The 16412-nt window shown below is 41.6% G+C and overlaps 2 protein-coding genes across 5 annotated transcripts in view; one reads left to right on the plus strand and one right to left on the minus strand.

Moving 5' to 3' along the window:
* LOC115205850 (leucine-rich repeat and calponin homology domain-containing protein 3) overlaps positions 1-348 on the minus strand; it is a 79535-nt gene extending 79187 nt beyond the window's left edge. For 3 of the 4 annotated variants that reach the window (XM_029772228.1, XM_029772227.1, XM_029772226.1), the window contains exon 1: positions 44-348. In XM_029772228.1, the coding sequence (XP_029628088.1) occupies positions 44-287 (244 nt within the window). In that variant the 5' untranslated portion in view covers positions 288-348. The remainder of the gene's footprint in view (positions 1-43) is intronic. The other variant, XM_029772230.1, reaches the window with a different exon arrangement.
* A 7723-nt stretch (positions 349-8071) lies between these two features.
* The window catches only part of LOC115205852 (ATP-binding cassette sub-family F member 3), a 41001-nt gene continuing 32660 nt past the window's right edge, over positions 8072-16412 (plus strand). The window contains exon 1 of the mRNA XM_029772236.1: positions 8072-8191. Coding sequence (XP_029628096.1) covers positions 8119-8191 — 73 coding nt within the window. The 5' untranslated portion in view covers positions 8072-8118. The remainder of the gene's footprint in view (positions 8192-16412) is intronic.

A 16412-nucleotide genomic window follows, 5' to 3' on the forward strand; every position in this document is an offset into this window, starting at 1 on the left:
ACAATTTCCATCTATTCTGCCGCGCGCCTCGATCCCCACTCACCAGCCCGAGTTGTGTCTGTGAGGTCGTGGTTGGCGGCGCTCCTCGGGAACTCCTTCAGTTTCCTGCCGCTGAGGTTGAGGCAACCAGTTGCGGAGGCTTCTTCTAATGCTCTGTCCAGTGACCGATTCCAAGGTACAGGAACCGGTACCCCTACTCCATTCCCGGGAGCCCCTACAGTTCCAGAATTGCCGACCGCAAAAGTAAGTCCGGTGTTCTCCGCAGACAGCAACACCGAGGCCGCCATTACACCGCTTGCTAACTCCCACCGATTCTCCCTATTCTGGAGCCGCTAGATGGTAGTACGCAGGCGCATAATGTGAGGGCAGACTGAAGCGTTGTGGAAGGGAGAGGCTAGTTTGGGAATTCGCCATGCGCAGTGATGATAAAGAAGAAAGATCTCCCCACCCGAGCCATACATACTTTCAAAGCAATGAGATATGAACGACGTCATCCATCTGCTGGTGTGACGTTCCTGACTGATTTGGAATTTACTCTCAAAATCATTTTGTGTTACTTTGAACTTTGTCACAATTATTATGCATTTTAAAGCCTAAAAACGACATATAGTGGTTCTCAATAGGGGGCATAGGAGCCCCAGGGAGTTGATTACAGGGGTCCCTGAAAAAGCAGAGATGAAAAAGAAGAACCATAATATAAAACGAACTAACTGGTGGGCCTCAGAAAGGAAACGTTTGAGAACCCCTACAATAGTACTTAGGTCATGGCCTATAATGATACTATAGCCCAAGAATGCAAGTGTGTCTGCCTGACCACTAATGAAAACAGCTTGATTGGTTTAAACTTTTTTAATCCAAAAGGTAACAAGATCAAATCACATTCAAGAATAATACAAACAAATTGGGCCAATTGAAATATTGTGTGTATTACATTTCAGTTAACTACTATATAGCTCCTGCCTTGTGCCAATCAGGGTAATTTTGTAAATGCCGGATCTCCATGGCAAGACGCATACTTCACCAAAGTTTTCGCCAGTGCCGTCTGAGATATTGCGTGTGACTAACATACTAAGGGACCAGGACAGATCCACACTCCCCTCCCCAATTTCATCGTGGGCGAAAATAATCTGTCTAAAACATCAAATTCAAATGCTTACCATAGCTTGATGTCAGTCCATTGAGAGGACAGAAATGTTATGTTATTCAAATTATATTACATAGACTCAATGCAAATAGTCTGGGTAGCCATTTGATTAGGTGTTCAGGAGTCTTATGGCTTGGGGGTAGAAGCTGTTTAGAAGCCTCTTGGACCTAGACTTGGCACTCCGGTACTGCTTGCCGTGCTGTAGCAGAGAGAACAGTGTATGACTAGGGTGGCTGGAGTCGGACAATTTTTAGGGCCTTCCTCTGACACCGCCTGGTATAGGAGGTCCTGGATGGCAGGAAGCTTGGCCCCAGTGATGTACTGGGCCGTTCGCACTACCCTCTGTAGTGCCTTGCGGTCGGAGGCTGAGCAGTTGCCATACCAGGCAGTGATGCAACCAGTCAGGATGCTCTCGATGGTGCAGCTGTAGAATGTTTTGAGGCTCTGAGAACCCATGCCAAATCTTTTCAGTCTCCTGAGGGGGAATAGGTTTTGTCGTACCCTCTCCACGACTGTCTTGGTGTGCTTGGACCATGTTAGTTTGTTGGTGATGTGGACAACAAGGAACTTGAAGCTCTCAACCTGCTCCACTGCAGCCCCGTCGATGAGAATGAGGTCGTACTTGGTCCTCTTTTTCATGTAGTCCACAATCATCTCCTTTGTCTTGATCACGTTTTCGGGAGAGGTTGTTGTCCTGGCACCACATGGCCAGGTCTCTGACCTCCTCCCTATAGGCTGTCTCATTGTTGCCAGTGGTCAGACCTACCACTGTTGTGTCATCTGCAAACTTAATGATGGTGTTGGAGTGAACAGGGAGTACAGGAGGGGACTGAGCACGCACCCGAGGGGCCCCTGTGTTGACGATCAGCATAGCGGATGTGTTGTTACCTACCCTTACCACCTGGGGACGGCCCGTCGGGAAGTCCAGGATCCAGTTGCAGAGGGAGGTGTTTAGTCAGTATATCGTTCGCATTGGCCTCGTCAGACTCGTTAAAGGAAAAAAAGGATTCTGCAAGTCCGTGGTGAGTAATCGCAGTTCTGATGTCCAGAAGTTATTTTCGGTCATAAGAGACGGTAGCCGCAACATTATGTACAAAATAAAGTCACAACACAAATAAACAAACCAAAAAAACACAATCAGTTGGGGTCAAGTAAAACATCTGCCTTCTTCTCCGGCGCCCTCTTATCATTCTTGGATATGGTGAGTCTTGACAGTGTTTGTAATGTGTACCAAATGTTGTTATATATCTATGTGGCAGACCATGCCCATATGAATTTGTATTGGTCAGTAGCAGCCATGTTGTTTTAGGTACAAGTCTGGAAAATATTGTGTTCAGAGATCTTTGTCCATAGATGCCACATACAGTGCCTTCAGAAAGTATTAATTCATACATCTTGACTTATTCCACATTTTTGTGTGTTACAGCCTGAATTCAAAATGGATAAAATAGATGTTTTTCCTCACCCATCAACAAACAATTCCGCATAATAAAAAAGTGAAAACATGTTTAGACATTTTTCTAAATGTATTGAAAATGAAATGCATTAATATCTAATTTACATAAGTATTCACACCCCTGAGTCAATACTTTATAAAAGCACCTTTAGTAGCAATTACAGCTGTGAGTTTTCACACCTGGATTGTGCAATATTTGCCCATTATTCTTTTTAAATTCTTCAAGTTCTGTTAAATTGGTTGTTGATCATTGCTGGACAACCATTTTCAGGAGTTGCCATAGATTTTCCAGTAAATCTGTCAAAACTGTAACTCTGTCACTCAGGATCATTCACTGTCTTGTTGGTAAGCAACTCAAGTGGATTATTTATTAGATTAGGCCTTGTGTTTTAGGTTATTGTCCTGCTGAAAGGTGAATTCTTCCCAGTGTCTGGTGGAACGCAGACAAAAATATTTTCCTCTAGGATTTTACTGTGTGCTTAGCTCCATTCCGTTTCATTTTTATCCTGATAAATTCCCCAGTCCTTAATGATTACAAGCATACCCATAACATGATGCAGCCACCACTATACTTGAAAATATGGAGAGTGGTACAAAGTAATGTGTTGTATTGAATTTGTAAACATTTTGAAAAACATAATTCCACTTTGACATTATAGGGTACTGTGTGTATGCCAGTGACAAAAGAGTTAATCAATTTTAAATTCAGCCTGTAAAACAACAAAATGTGGAAAAACTTCAAGGGGTGTGAATATTTTCTGAAGGCACTGTATCAAGTTTCGTGCAGATCGGTCGTTCGGTGCCGGAAGAGTACCGTCACAGATATAATTGTTTTCTTTGGTAGCATTTTAAGTGTTTTTCACAAAATTCAAAATGGCAGAAAATCCATCATGGTGGACCTTATCAGTCCCTGGCCTGAGGTAAATGTGTTCTTTGTGAGGAGAGGGACCTATGTACTGAATTTCATGACTTTAGGTCAAACGGGGTTAGGGCCTTGACCTGTCAAATTTAGCATTTTCTCTTGTTATAGATACACCATCTGGCCAATCAGTGTAATTTTGTGAATGCCTGATCTCTATAGACAGGGATCTCTATTTACAGGTTGGTTGTTTAGGAACAAAACCGATGCATCCTCAGTTTAAAGTGGCAGTGACAAAAAGAGCAACGGATAATTGATCTGTTTACACAATGGAGTTGATGGCCATACTCTTGGCTGCAGAGTGGGTAGAGGAGGTGAGGCCAGACAGGGTCTGACTCCTTTGAAGCACTGATGAGCTTAAATTAATTTGTGTCTTGGAGCAGACAGGATGTATTGTATGAGGTTTTGCAGTGCTTACAGTATATAGGGTGAGACAGATGGTACCAGCTCATGTGGGAGTTGAGGGAAATGGTGAGGTGAATGTTATCGCCAAGCAGGCTCTTAAACATCCTAATGTTGAATTGGAATGGTCAATCAGTAAAGCAGACACCAAGGGTTTGATAAAAACAGTGGTTAAAAACAAATGGCAAGAGTTGTTGTGGAAAAGGGAGGGAAAGGGAAGAGACCTGTATAAGATTCAGGAAAAGGTGGGAGCAGGGAGGTCATCAGGCTGAGAGAGAAGGGAGGAAAGTGTAATGAGAAGGGAGGAAAGTGTCATCACAAGGCTGAGACTGGGACACACAAGGCTCAATAATATATTGAAAATGGCCAGGAAACATCAGACTGGAGGCGTGTCCATTGTCAGGAGGAGATTGAGACGTTCTATTTCAGTGCCAGAAATATGGGAGGGAAAGGGAGTGATTGTTATTAGATTTGAGTAGTAATGGAGTTGAAGAGCCAAGATTAAGTGAACTGCTGGGGAAATCTTCAGGGAAAGTAGGGAGACGAGAATATCAGGTAGGATTTAGACCTTCCGTCCATGGTCCACACTCCAATCCAGTTGGTGACGGAAATGCACCTTAAAGTTGGTTGCCACCCGCCATAAAAAATCCACAGAAGAATAACAATAATAACAAAACTGACTCATAAGCAACTATGGGCAAAACAGGCGGGGTTGACAACATGTAAACTATATTTAGTCTCCAGTGTTTATTGAAAACATAAATACATTTACACAATGAGCACTTGTCTCTCAGATACATCGTTACAGTTGTTGATCAGCAAGCTAGCGAATTTGCGAAATATTAGCATTGACATGAAATCCTTCAAAACACCTCAAAACAAGACATGGTATCAGTAACAAGATGAATCTATTCTATCGTGCCCAGAAACCTGCTCCTTTTACTCTCTATTCCAAATGTACTAGACGACCTGTCCTTATAGCCTTTAGCCGTACCCTTATCCTACTCCTCTGGTGATGTAGAGGTTAATCCAGGCCCTGCAGTGCCTAGCTCCACTCCCATTCCCCATGCGCTCTCACCCTCATAGATATCATCCTAACCAACCTGCCCTCCAAATACACCTCTGCTGTCTTCAACCAGGATCTCAGCGATCACTGCCTCATTGCCTGCGTCCATAATGGGTCTGCGGTTAAACGCTCACCCCCATCACTGTCAAACGCTCCCTAAAACACTTTAGCGAGCAGGCCTTTCTAATCGACCTGGCCCGGGTATCCTGGAAGGATATTGACCTCATCCCGTCAGTAGAGGATGCCTGGTTATTCTTTAAAAGTGCTTTCCTCACCATCTTAAATAAGCATGCCCCATTCAAATTTTTTTTTAACCAGGAACAGATATAGCCCTTGGTTCACTCCAGACCTGACTGCCCTTGACCAGCATGAAAACATCCTGTGGCGTACAGCATTAGCATCGAAAAGCCCCCACGATATGCAACATTTCAGGGAAGTTAGGAACCAATATACACAGGCAGTTAGGAAAGCAAAGGCTAGCTTTTTCAAACAGAAATTTCCATCCTGTAGCACAAACTCCAAAAAGTTCTGGGACACTGTAAAGTCCATGGAAAATAAGAGCACCTCCTCCCAGCTCCCCACTGCACTGAGGCTAGGAAACACTGTTACCACTGATAAATCCACTATAATTGAGAATTTCAATAAGCATTTCTCTAAGGCTGGCCATGCTTTCCACCTGGCTACCCCTACCCCGGTCAACAGCCCTGCACCCCCCCCACAGGAACCTGCCCAAGCCTCCCCATTTCTCCTTCACCCAAATCCAGAAAGCTGATGTTCTGAAAGAGCTGATAATCTGGACCCGTACAAATCAGCTGAGCTAGACAATCTGGACCCTCTCTAAAATTATCCGCCGAACTTGTTGCAACTCCTATTACTAGACTGTTCAACCTCTCTTTAGTATTGTCTGAGATCCCCAAAGATTGGAAAGCTGCTGCGGTCATCCCCCTCTTCAAAGGGGGTGACACTCTAGACCCAAACTGCTACAGACCTATATCTATCCTACCCTGTCTTTCTAAGGTCTTCGAAAGCCAAGTTAACAAACAGATTACCGACCATTTCGAATCCCACCGTACCTTCTCCGCTCTGCAATCTGGTTTCCGAGCTGGTCATGGGTGCACCTCAGCCACGCTCAAGGTCCTAAACAATATCTTAACTGCCATCGATAAGAGACAATACTGTGCAGATGTATTCATCGACCTGGCCAAGGCTTTCCACTCTGTCAATCACCACATTCTTATCGGCAGACTCAAAAGCCTTGGTTTCTCAAATGACTGCCTCGCCTGGTTCACCAACTACTTCTCAGACAGAATTCAGTGTGTCAAATCGGAGGACCTGTTGTCCGGACCTCTGGCAGTCTCTATGGGGGTGTCACAGGGTTCAATCCTCGGGCCGACCCTTTTCTCTGTATACATCAATGATGTCGCTCTTGCTGCTGGTGATTCTCTGATCCACCTCTACGCAGACGACATCATTCTATATATTTCTGGCCCTTCTTTGGACACTGTGTTAACTATCCTCCAGACGAGCTTCAATGCCATACAACTCTCCTTCCGTGGCCACCAACTGCTCTTAAATGCAAGTAAAACTAAATGCATGCTCTTCAACCTATTGCTGCACACACCTGCCTGCCCATCTAGCATCACTACTCTGGACGGTTCTGACTTAGAATATGTGGACAACTACAAATACCTAGGTCTCTGGTTAGACTGTAAACTCTCCTTCCAGACTCACATTAAGCATCTCCAATCCAAAATTAAATCTATAATCGGCTTCCTATTTCGCAAACAAAGCATCCTTCACTCATGCTGCCAAACATACCCTCGTAAAACTATCCTACCAATCCTTGACTTCGGCAATGTCATTTACAAAATAGCCTCCAATGATCTACTCAGCAAATTGGATGCAGTCTATCACAGTGCCATCTGTTTTGTCACCAAAGCCCCATATACTACCCACCGCTGCGACCTGTATGCTCTCGTTGGCTGGCCCTCGTTTCATATTCGTCACCCACTGGCTCCAGGTCATCTATAAGTCTTTGCTAGGTAAAGCCCCGCCTTATCTCAGCTCACTGGTCACCATAGCAGCACCCACCCATAGCACGCGCTCCAGCAGGTATATTTCACTGGTCACCCCCAAAGCCAATTCCTCCTTTGGCCACCTTTCCTTCCAGTTCTCTGCTGCCAATGACTGGAATGAACTGCAAAAAAAAATCACTGAAGCTGGAGACTCATATCTCCCTCACAAACTTTAAGCACCAGCTGTCAGAGCAGCTCTGTCCCAACAGCAGAGCTTTCTTTTCAGCACCATGTAATTATTCCTTATCACCGCTACACCGGTCTATCAGCGGAGCCTTGTCTGGCAGGGAAACAGTTCATTCAGCCTCATTTACTGCCTTTAAAAAAAAAAACATAGCTGATATAGCTGACTTGCTTAAATAACTGTGATTTCTACTGACAATTGAGATGTACAAACTATGGCATAAGGGAAAGATGAGCAGATAAGAGGCAATCCGTAATTTCGATTAAAACTTTAATGAGCGAGCTAAGACGGACATAGTCAAAATAACTATTTGTTCAGCACTTTTGAAATGTACAGCGACAGAATTCAGAACATGGGCCGTTCTTACAGTATTCTCCCTGTACACTAAGTCAGAACCATATATTAAATAAAGGTGTATATAAGCAGACAATGAAAGCTCTTACAATATTTGATGATGACATTTCTCTAAAACAGGCTATAGGCAACACCAAGTCAGAACAGTAGGCTAAGTTATGAGGGGGAAAGGGACCAAATGATTAAGGTGAGGCACATGGGCTACTAACCGCTTACTACACAACATACCCTTAGTATTACTTTCTTAGCTACAGTATACATATCTCCCAGGCATATTACATTATTTAAAACAAATAATGATCCCACAGTCCCTTCCCCGATTTAATCGTGGGATGCAATAACAGCCCAAAACAACTACTCTTATTTGGGGGAATGTAATGTGAATACATAAGAGAGGTAAAAATGGGAGCAAAATATCGCATAGAAAATACTACAATACCCATAATGCATAGTTTGAGGACATACCTTGTCGCATATTGTGGGCACATGCGCTGTTCTTGTGGCTGAGCCGGTGTATCATGGCGACATACGTGGATATTCTGAAGAGCGAGTTTCCCGAAATTGACACCGAAGTGTTCGAATATATCACGGGTAAGAGACTGTAAATGAATGGAGAGGGTGTGTGGATCTCGTACACTTTAAAATGCCACCGGCTAGATGAGTGGCGGACGGCTTCTTCTCCACGTGAAGTAACGTTAGCTAGCATAGCCGTCCCACAGCGTTGACGCTCAGTCAAGCCAAGTTAGGGGAGACTAGCTAACGTTAGCTTATAGCTAACAAGTAACATGCCATTATTTATCTTATAATCGGCCCGTTTGAACAACTAACCGGGTGAGCTAGGCTAGCTAATTTATTGCCTTGAATTACTAGCTGCTTCTGTGTAGATTTACCGGCATGTAGTAGTACATGGGACTTAGTTATATAGCTCTTTCAGGACCCAAAGTCGCAAAACAAAACAACAGCCTAAACATGAACAAAGAGAGGAGTGGGCTCAAGGAAGGGAACGCGTAATCTTATCTATGTATGGGAATGTTGTGTTTTCGATATTAATCCGGCTTACATAGAGTTTTCACCACTTCCGAATTCGTCAGACGAGGTTCCTCCCGTATTCATTTTGGGGGCACGCGGTGCAAAGCGCTGGGGGTTGTGGGAAGGTGTGCGGCGAGAACGCTACAAGCCAAGCATTATATAAAGTTACGCCTCGATCACACCGACAGGTCATGCATTTTGGTATACCGTAAGTACATTCATTTCCAATGGAACGCTGCGTTTGCCTTGCAGCGTTACAGAGCGTTCATATAAACTGCTTGACATAAATGGTAGCAGAAGGTGAGTGTTGAACCTTTGTTGTACACACATCTAGATGATGCTGCTTGACCATTTTGCCCTATCAATTCAAGGGCTTTATTGGCATGGGAAACACATGTTCACATTGCCAAAGCAAGTGAAGTAAATAATAAACAAAAGGGTTCACTGTCGGTGTGATCAAGGCCTTAAGCTCTGCTCTACGTTATGCCGTTAACCAATCAGGTGAGGAGCAAATGTTAGCTTGAAAATCTTCAGTTCATGAAACCGTTCCGTCTGTCATTTGTTCAGGTCAAGCAAAACTAAAAATGATGGAGGACGGCCAATCATCGCAGTGTCTGGGTTTTCAATTCTATGTTATGTCAATTTGCTAGATAGAATACAGAGACAAAATCAGAAGGTAAATAGCATGGAGGAGGATTGTGAGTGAAGAGAGATTTGCACAACAATTAGTGCTGAGTGATTACCCTAAATTCAGGTTATTTTTAGTTTTTTAAATAACTAATTGACCAATGTTGGTTCAGTTATTTGAATTCCATTTTGTACATGTTTTTTTCTGTGATTTCAATGTGCAAATTGCACAGTTTCTCTTGAGAAATCAGATCCAGCCAAACTGTGCACTGTTGTAGGGAGTTATAGTTTCCAACAGGCCAATATTCTACAAAGTTTAAGTGCATAATTTCCTACAATGACCATAATCCATTGCACATCTACATGTCTGGTCAGTGTTTCTTTTAGGCCTGCTATGGAAGAGACAAAATAATGCGTGATTGTGAGGGGATATAGAGAGCACCTGTTACTTCACAAGGTATTTCTACCTGAAAATACCTGCTCAAAGTGATTGATAGTTGGTATTCAGCAGTCATAAAAGGTTGCTTTATTTACTTTGAAGAACTACTAAAATAGTTTTTTTTCCAGACAACATGGGTAGTAGCTCTAAGGAGATGGGATGATGACTTGGAATTAAGTAATAATCATCAAATAAAACTAACAACTGAAATGTTTTATTAAAGTCATGTGAATAAATGATGGTTGATAAGCAGTAATGGTTAGTCACTACCATAATGTGACTTTTGTATTAGTTGTTTTTATTCTGTGTTACAGCATTCAACCTAAATAAAAATAAAAATTCGAACTGAAACCAAAGCGGACCTCAAAGCACTAATTGCTGGGCACTAACAACAATGTTTGCTTGTGCTGCTAGCTAGCCATGAACATTGATCAACCTAAACCTCAAAATTGTGATCAAAGCTACCATTTATGAATGTATTGACAATTAAATTTGCCCACCAAAGGATAGAAATCACAAGTAACACACACATTGTAAATGATACACAAAGCATTCATTTTCCATGTATAATGCTACCTAGTGTATTAGGGTATCCTAACATTGATTCTCATATACTGAACAAAAATATGAACGCAACATGTAAAGTGTTGGTCCCAGGTTTAATGAGCTGAAATAAAAGATCCCAGGAACCTTCCATACGCACAAAAAGCTTATTTCTCTACAATGTTGTGCAACAATTTGTTTACGTCCCTGTAAATGAGCATGTCTCCTTTGCCAAGATAATTTTATCTGGCGAGTGGCATCCCTAAGTATAAATATTGCTGTTACATTGTACAACCTTCAATGTTATGTCATAATTATGTACAATTCTGGCAAATTAATTACGGCCTTTGTTAGGAATAAATGGACTTCACACAGTTTGCAATGAGCCAGGCGGCCCAAACGGCTGCATTTTCCCTGACTGCTTGCACGGAACGCAAGAGAAGTGATACAGTTTCCCTAGTTATAAGAAATTCATGTTAGCAGGCAATATTAACTAAATATGCAGGTTTAAAAAAAACATACTTGTGTATTGATTTTAAAGCAAGGCATTGATGTTTATGGTTAGGTGCAACGACAGTGCTAAATCATCACCCGTTTGGCGAAGTAGGCTATGATTCGATGAGAAATTAAGTCACCGCATCGATTTATATGCAACGCAGGACAAGCTAGATAAAATAGTAATATCATCAACCATGTGTAGTTAACCTCTCTGGGCCAGTGGGATGTTTGCGTCACACCCTAGTCAACAGCCAGTGGAATCGCGTGGCGCGAAATACAAATACCTCATAAATGCTATAACTTCACTATCCGAAGGGTAATGCGCAAGCGCATTTCGTGACAAAAAAAATCAAAATATTCCATTACCGTACTTAGAAGCATGTCAAACGCTGTTTAAAATCCATTTTTATGCTATTTTTCTCGTAAAATAGCGATAATATTCCAACCGGACGACGTTGTATTCATTCAAAGACTAAAAGAAAAAAATTGAGAAGTCTCGTGAACGCGCATCTCAGTCTCACTGTCCCCAGGCAGGCCACTTACAAACTCTGCTGCTGTACTTTGCCCAGAGACAGGAGACGCATCATTCCGCTTTCTGAACGCTTTAGAGAGCCAATGGAAGCCTTAGAAAGTGTCACGTAACAACACAGATGCTTTAATGTCGATAGAGATGCAACAGAAGGACGACAAATTGTCAACAGGGCACTTCCTGCATGGAATCTTCTCAGGTTTTGGCCTGCCATATGAGTTCTGTTATACTCACAGACACCATTCAAACAGTTTTAGACACTTTAGAGTGTTTTCTATCCAAATCGACAAATTATATGCATATTCTCGTTTCTGGGCAAGAGTAGTAGCCAGTTTAAATCGGGTACGTTTTTTATCCGGCTGTGCAAATACTGCCCCCTAGCCCCAACAGGTTAATATTGCCTGCTAACATGAAATTGTGTCAGTTCTCTTGCATTCATTGCACACAGAGTCATGTGATATGCAACCGTTTCGACCGCCTGGCTCGTTGCGAACTAATTTGCCAGAATTTTACGTAATTATGACATACCATTGAAGGTTGTCAATGTAACAGGAATATTTCGACTTAGGGATGCCACCCGTTAGATAAAATACAGACCGCTTCCATATTTCACTGAAAGAACGTTTTTACTGAAAAACGTTTTGTTTTCGAGATGATAGTTTCCAGATTCGACCATATTAATGACCTAAGGCTCGTATTTCTGTGTGTTTATTATATTATAATTAAGTCTATGATTTGATAGAGCAGTCTGACTGAGCAGTGGTAGGCACCAGCACGCTCGTAAGCATTCATTCAAACAGCACTTTCGTGCATTTTGCCAGCAGCTCTTCGCAATGCTTTGCGCTGTTTATGACTTCAAGCCTATCAACTCCCAAGATTAGGCTGGTGTAACCAATGTGAAATGGCTAGCTAGTTAGCGAGTGCCCGCTAATAGCATTTCAAACATCACTCGCTCTGAGACTTGGAGTAGTTTTTTCCCTTCCTCTGCATGGGTAACGCTGCTTCGAGGGTGGCTGTTGTCGATGTGTTCCTGGTTCGAGCCCAGGTAGGAGCGAGGAGAGGGACGGAAGCTATACTGTTACACTGGCAATACTAAAGTGCCTATAAGAACATCCAATAGTCAAAGGTATATGAAATACAAATCGTATAGAGAGAAATAGTCCTATAATAACTACAACCTAAAACTTCTTACCTGGGAATATTAAAGACTCATGTTAAAAGGAACCACCGGCTTTCATATGTTCTCATGTTCTGAGCAAGGAACTTAAACGTTAGCTTTCTTACATGGCACATATTGCACTTTTACTTTCTTCTCCAACACTTTGTTTTTGCATTATTTAAACCAAATTGAACATGTTTCATTATTTATTTGAGGCTAAATTGATTTTATTTATGTATTATATTAAGTTAAAATAAGTATTAAGTATTGTTGTAATTGTCATTATTACAAATAAATCTAAAAAAAATCGGCCGATTAACCTGTCTGGGCTAGGGGGCAGTATTGAGAATTTTGGAAAAAATATGTTCCCATTTTTAACTGCCTCCTACACCAACTCAGAAGCTAGAATATGCATATTATTGTTCAGGTTTGGATAGAAAACACTCTGAATTTTCTAAAACTGTTTGAATGGTGTCTGTGAGTATAACAGAACTCCTATGGCAGGCAAAAACCTGACAAGGTTTCAAGCAGGAAGTACCCTGTCTGACAAGGAGTCGTGCGTCTTGCATCTTTTTATTGAAAAGTAAGGATCTTAGCTGTAACGTGACAATTCCCAGGGCTCCGATAGGCTCTCAGAGCCCGGGAAATAACTGAAGGTTTACGAGGGAGCCTCAGGCTGAAACACATTATCACCTTTTGTAAGTGGCTGCTCCGAGGACCTTTGAATGAGGCGCGTGCATGAGTCGCTTCTGAGGAGAAATTTTATTCGGCTGTTTAGGCTCAATGCATACTCCCGGTCGGAATATTATCACTTATCTACGAGTTGAATGGCATAAAAATTGGTTTTAAACAGCGGTTGACATGCTTCGAAGTACGGTAATGGAATATTTAGACATTTTTCACACGCCAATGCGCCATGCGCGGGACCGTGAAGAAGCATTCTGATAGTGTCTAGAACTCACGAACAAAACGTCGCTGTTTGGATATAACGATGGATTATTTGGGACCAAACCAACATTTGTTATTGAAGTAGAAGTCCTGGCAGTGTATTCTGATGAAGAACAAGCAAGGTAAGAACATTTTTCTTATAGGAAATGTGATTTTGGTGGAGGCTGACCTGGGTGGGTATCTAAATAGCTAGCCCTGTAATGCCGGGCTATGTACTTAGATTATTGCAAAATGTGCTTCATCCGAAAAGCTATTTTAAAATCGGACATATCGAGTGCATAGAGGAGTAATGTATCTATAATTCTTAAAATAATTGTTATGCTTTTTGTGAACGTTTATCGTGAGTAATTTAGCAAACTGTTAGTAAATTCCCCGGAAGTTTGCGGGGGTTATGCTTTTTCTGAACGTCACATGCTAATGCAAAAAGCTGTTTTTTGATATAAATATGAACTTGATTGAACAGACATGCATGTATTGTATAACACAATGTCCTAGGTGTGTCATCTGATGAAGATCATCAAAGGTTAGTGCTGCATTTAGCTGTGGTTTGGGTTTATGTGACATGATATGCTAGCTTGAAAAATGGCTGTCTGATTTTTTTCTGGCTGGGCACTCTGCTGACATAATCTAATGTTTTGCTTTCGTTGTAAAGCCTTTTTGAAATCGGACAGTGGGGTTAGATTAACGAGATTCTTGTCTTTAAATAGCTGTAAAATAGTCATATGTTTGAGAAATTGAAGTAATAGTATTTCTAACGATTCAAAAATCGCGCCACTGGAATTTCAGTAGCTGTTACGTAGGTGGGACGAAATCGTCCCACATACCCGAGAGAGGTTAATCGGCATTGGATGTTTTTGGCCATCCAATAATCTGTATCGGTATCGGCGTTGAAAAAACATAATCGGTCGACCTCTAGTCTCAAGTTTTGAGGGAGCGTGCAATTGGCGTGCATGCAGTTGGCATGCTGACTGCAGGAATGTCCACCAGAGCTGTTGCCAGATAATTTAATGTTCATTTCTCTACCTTTGAAGCTGAAGAGTATGTCTGTAGAAAAGCGCTTTTGTTGGGATAAACTCATTATGACCGGGTGGGCCCTGGCTCCCCAGTGGGTGGGCCCTATGCCCTCCCATGTCCACCCATGCTGTGCCCCTGCCCAGTCATGTGATATCCATATATTCGGGCCTAATGAATTCATTTCAATTGATTTATTTCCTTACGTTAACTTTAACTCAGTAAAATCGTTGAAATTGTTACATGTTGCGTTTTCTATTTTTGTCAAGTATATTATAGCTTATTGCTCTTTTATTATACCTGTGTCATGAAATTGAGGATTATAGCTCACTTCCTGTAAATACATAGGCCTACATGTAACATGCACATGAATGGGTACTTTGGGTCACAGAAATTGTAGCTTTGACTTACATTTCACTTCACCCACCAACAATCTCTGCAGTCCTCATCCATGCCGTTGACCTTCTGATTTTGTCTGTTTTCTTAAGTCATTCTCAGCAAATTAACAAAGTAGAATTAGAACATTCCCACGCACCATTATTTTGCTTTTGAATTATTTTAAATTAGCTTACAAATTGCCAGTGCCTTATTTGTACAATACCTACAATACAAGGGATGGATTTGAATGTCAGAAAAATCATGTAGAAAATCTGGCTTATGTTTAGCCTCATATACATTATCTGCTGGTTTCATTTTAAATTGAACATATAACTAGCTCAACAATATGAAAATGATATGAGTTTAGTTATTCTCTGCTTCAGATGTACAATGACAGTGTACATGCCCATTAGGCCAGTAATGCCATCATACTGTAGGCCTATGGCTCAATTGGTGACGCATGCCATTATGATAAGATACAAAATGGGTTCACAAGGCTGATATCCTGAGACAGTGACAATCAAATAAAACAGATTGGAGAGCTCACAACTTTTGAGACGCATCACAAATTTGAGACGCATCACCTTCACCCCTTTTTTATTTGTGTTAATACGTTGTATTACTAATTAGGCCTACAGTTATTTACCATTCTCGGAGTGGAAACATTGTTTTGTAGAGTTCACAACCTGCTACACTTGTGAGAAACAAGTTTTGGTTTATTTCATAACCACAATTTATGACAGTTTTTCATTGTCTTTTGTTTGGAGTGCTCCATGTGAGCAATGATCATGGGTCTGGTTTCTCTGTCTTGTTCATGTTGAAGGAGAGAGCACATGCCTGAGCACGCCTAGAAGTAGCCTACCTGGCTTGCTGAGCATAAATGTAGTCAAGTTCCCATTTGGGGATGTTTGATTTCTGATTGTCTTAACTCACCACGTCCACCGCTAAATAAGCTGAGCTTCTCACAATTTTTTTTCTTCTTCACCTCACACAGTAAGTTAACGAAGTCTGTTTTTTTAACAGCCATTTCGAATGGTAGCCTAATAGTACCTCAAAGTAGGCCTATTAGAAAAATCGTTCCAACAATCTCCCCCTCGATAATCACTAAGCCTCGGTGTAAAATAGCAAAATATCATCAGATGATCAATGTTCCCTCATTTTTTGCATCACTGAGCAAATTTGAGGTCTTGTGAGTGGAAACTTGCGCTTCCGGCGCACGTTTGCAGTGAACACTGAGGCTGTGGCCTTCAAGTTTTATACAGTAGTCAATGGGGCATTGTGGCTATTTGAGCATAATGTAGGTTTACCAACAAAACCAATGGAGCAAATCCAGGTCGCAGTTGTAAATGAGAACTTGTTCTCAACTGGCCTACCTAGTTAAATAAAGGTGAAATATTTTTTTTTAAATCCAATAACATTTTCACATACATTTACATTTTAGTCATTTGGAAATAGCTTTTGATTTCTATGATTTAGTCTACAGAAGCCTCAATGAGGTGTTCACTGAAGGTCTACAGTAGCCTCAATGTGGTGTTCAATGCAGGCCTACATTGCATGAGACTTAAGAAAAAAAAAAATAGGCATTTTTATATTATGAAGGGCTTGACATTAATTCATGTTTTTTTTACTTGGTCTGTGACACCGTGGGCCA

The sequence above is a fragment of the Salmo trutta genome, chromosome 13 (assembly GCF_901001165.1).
Source record: "Salmo trutta chromosome 13, fSalTru1.1, whole genome shotgun sequence".
NCBI lineage: Eukaryota > Metazoa > Chordata > Actinopteri > Salmoniformes > Salmonidae > Salmo > Salmo trutta.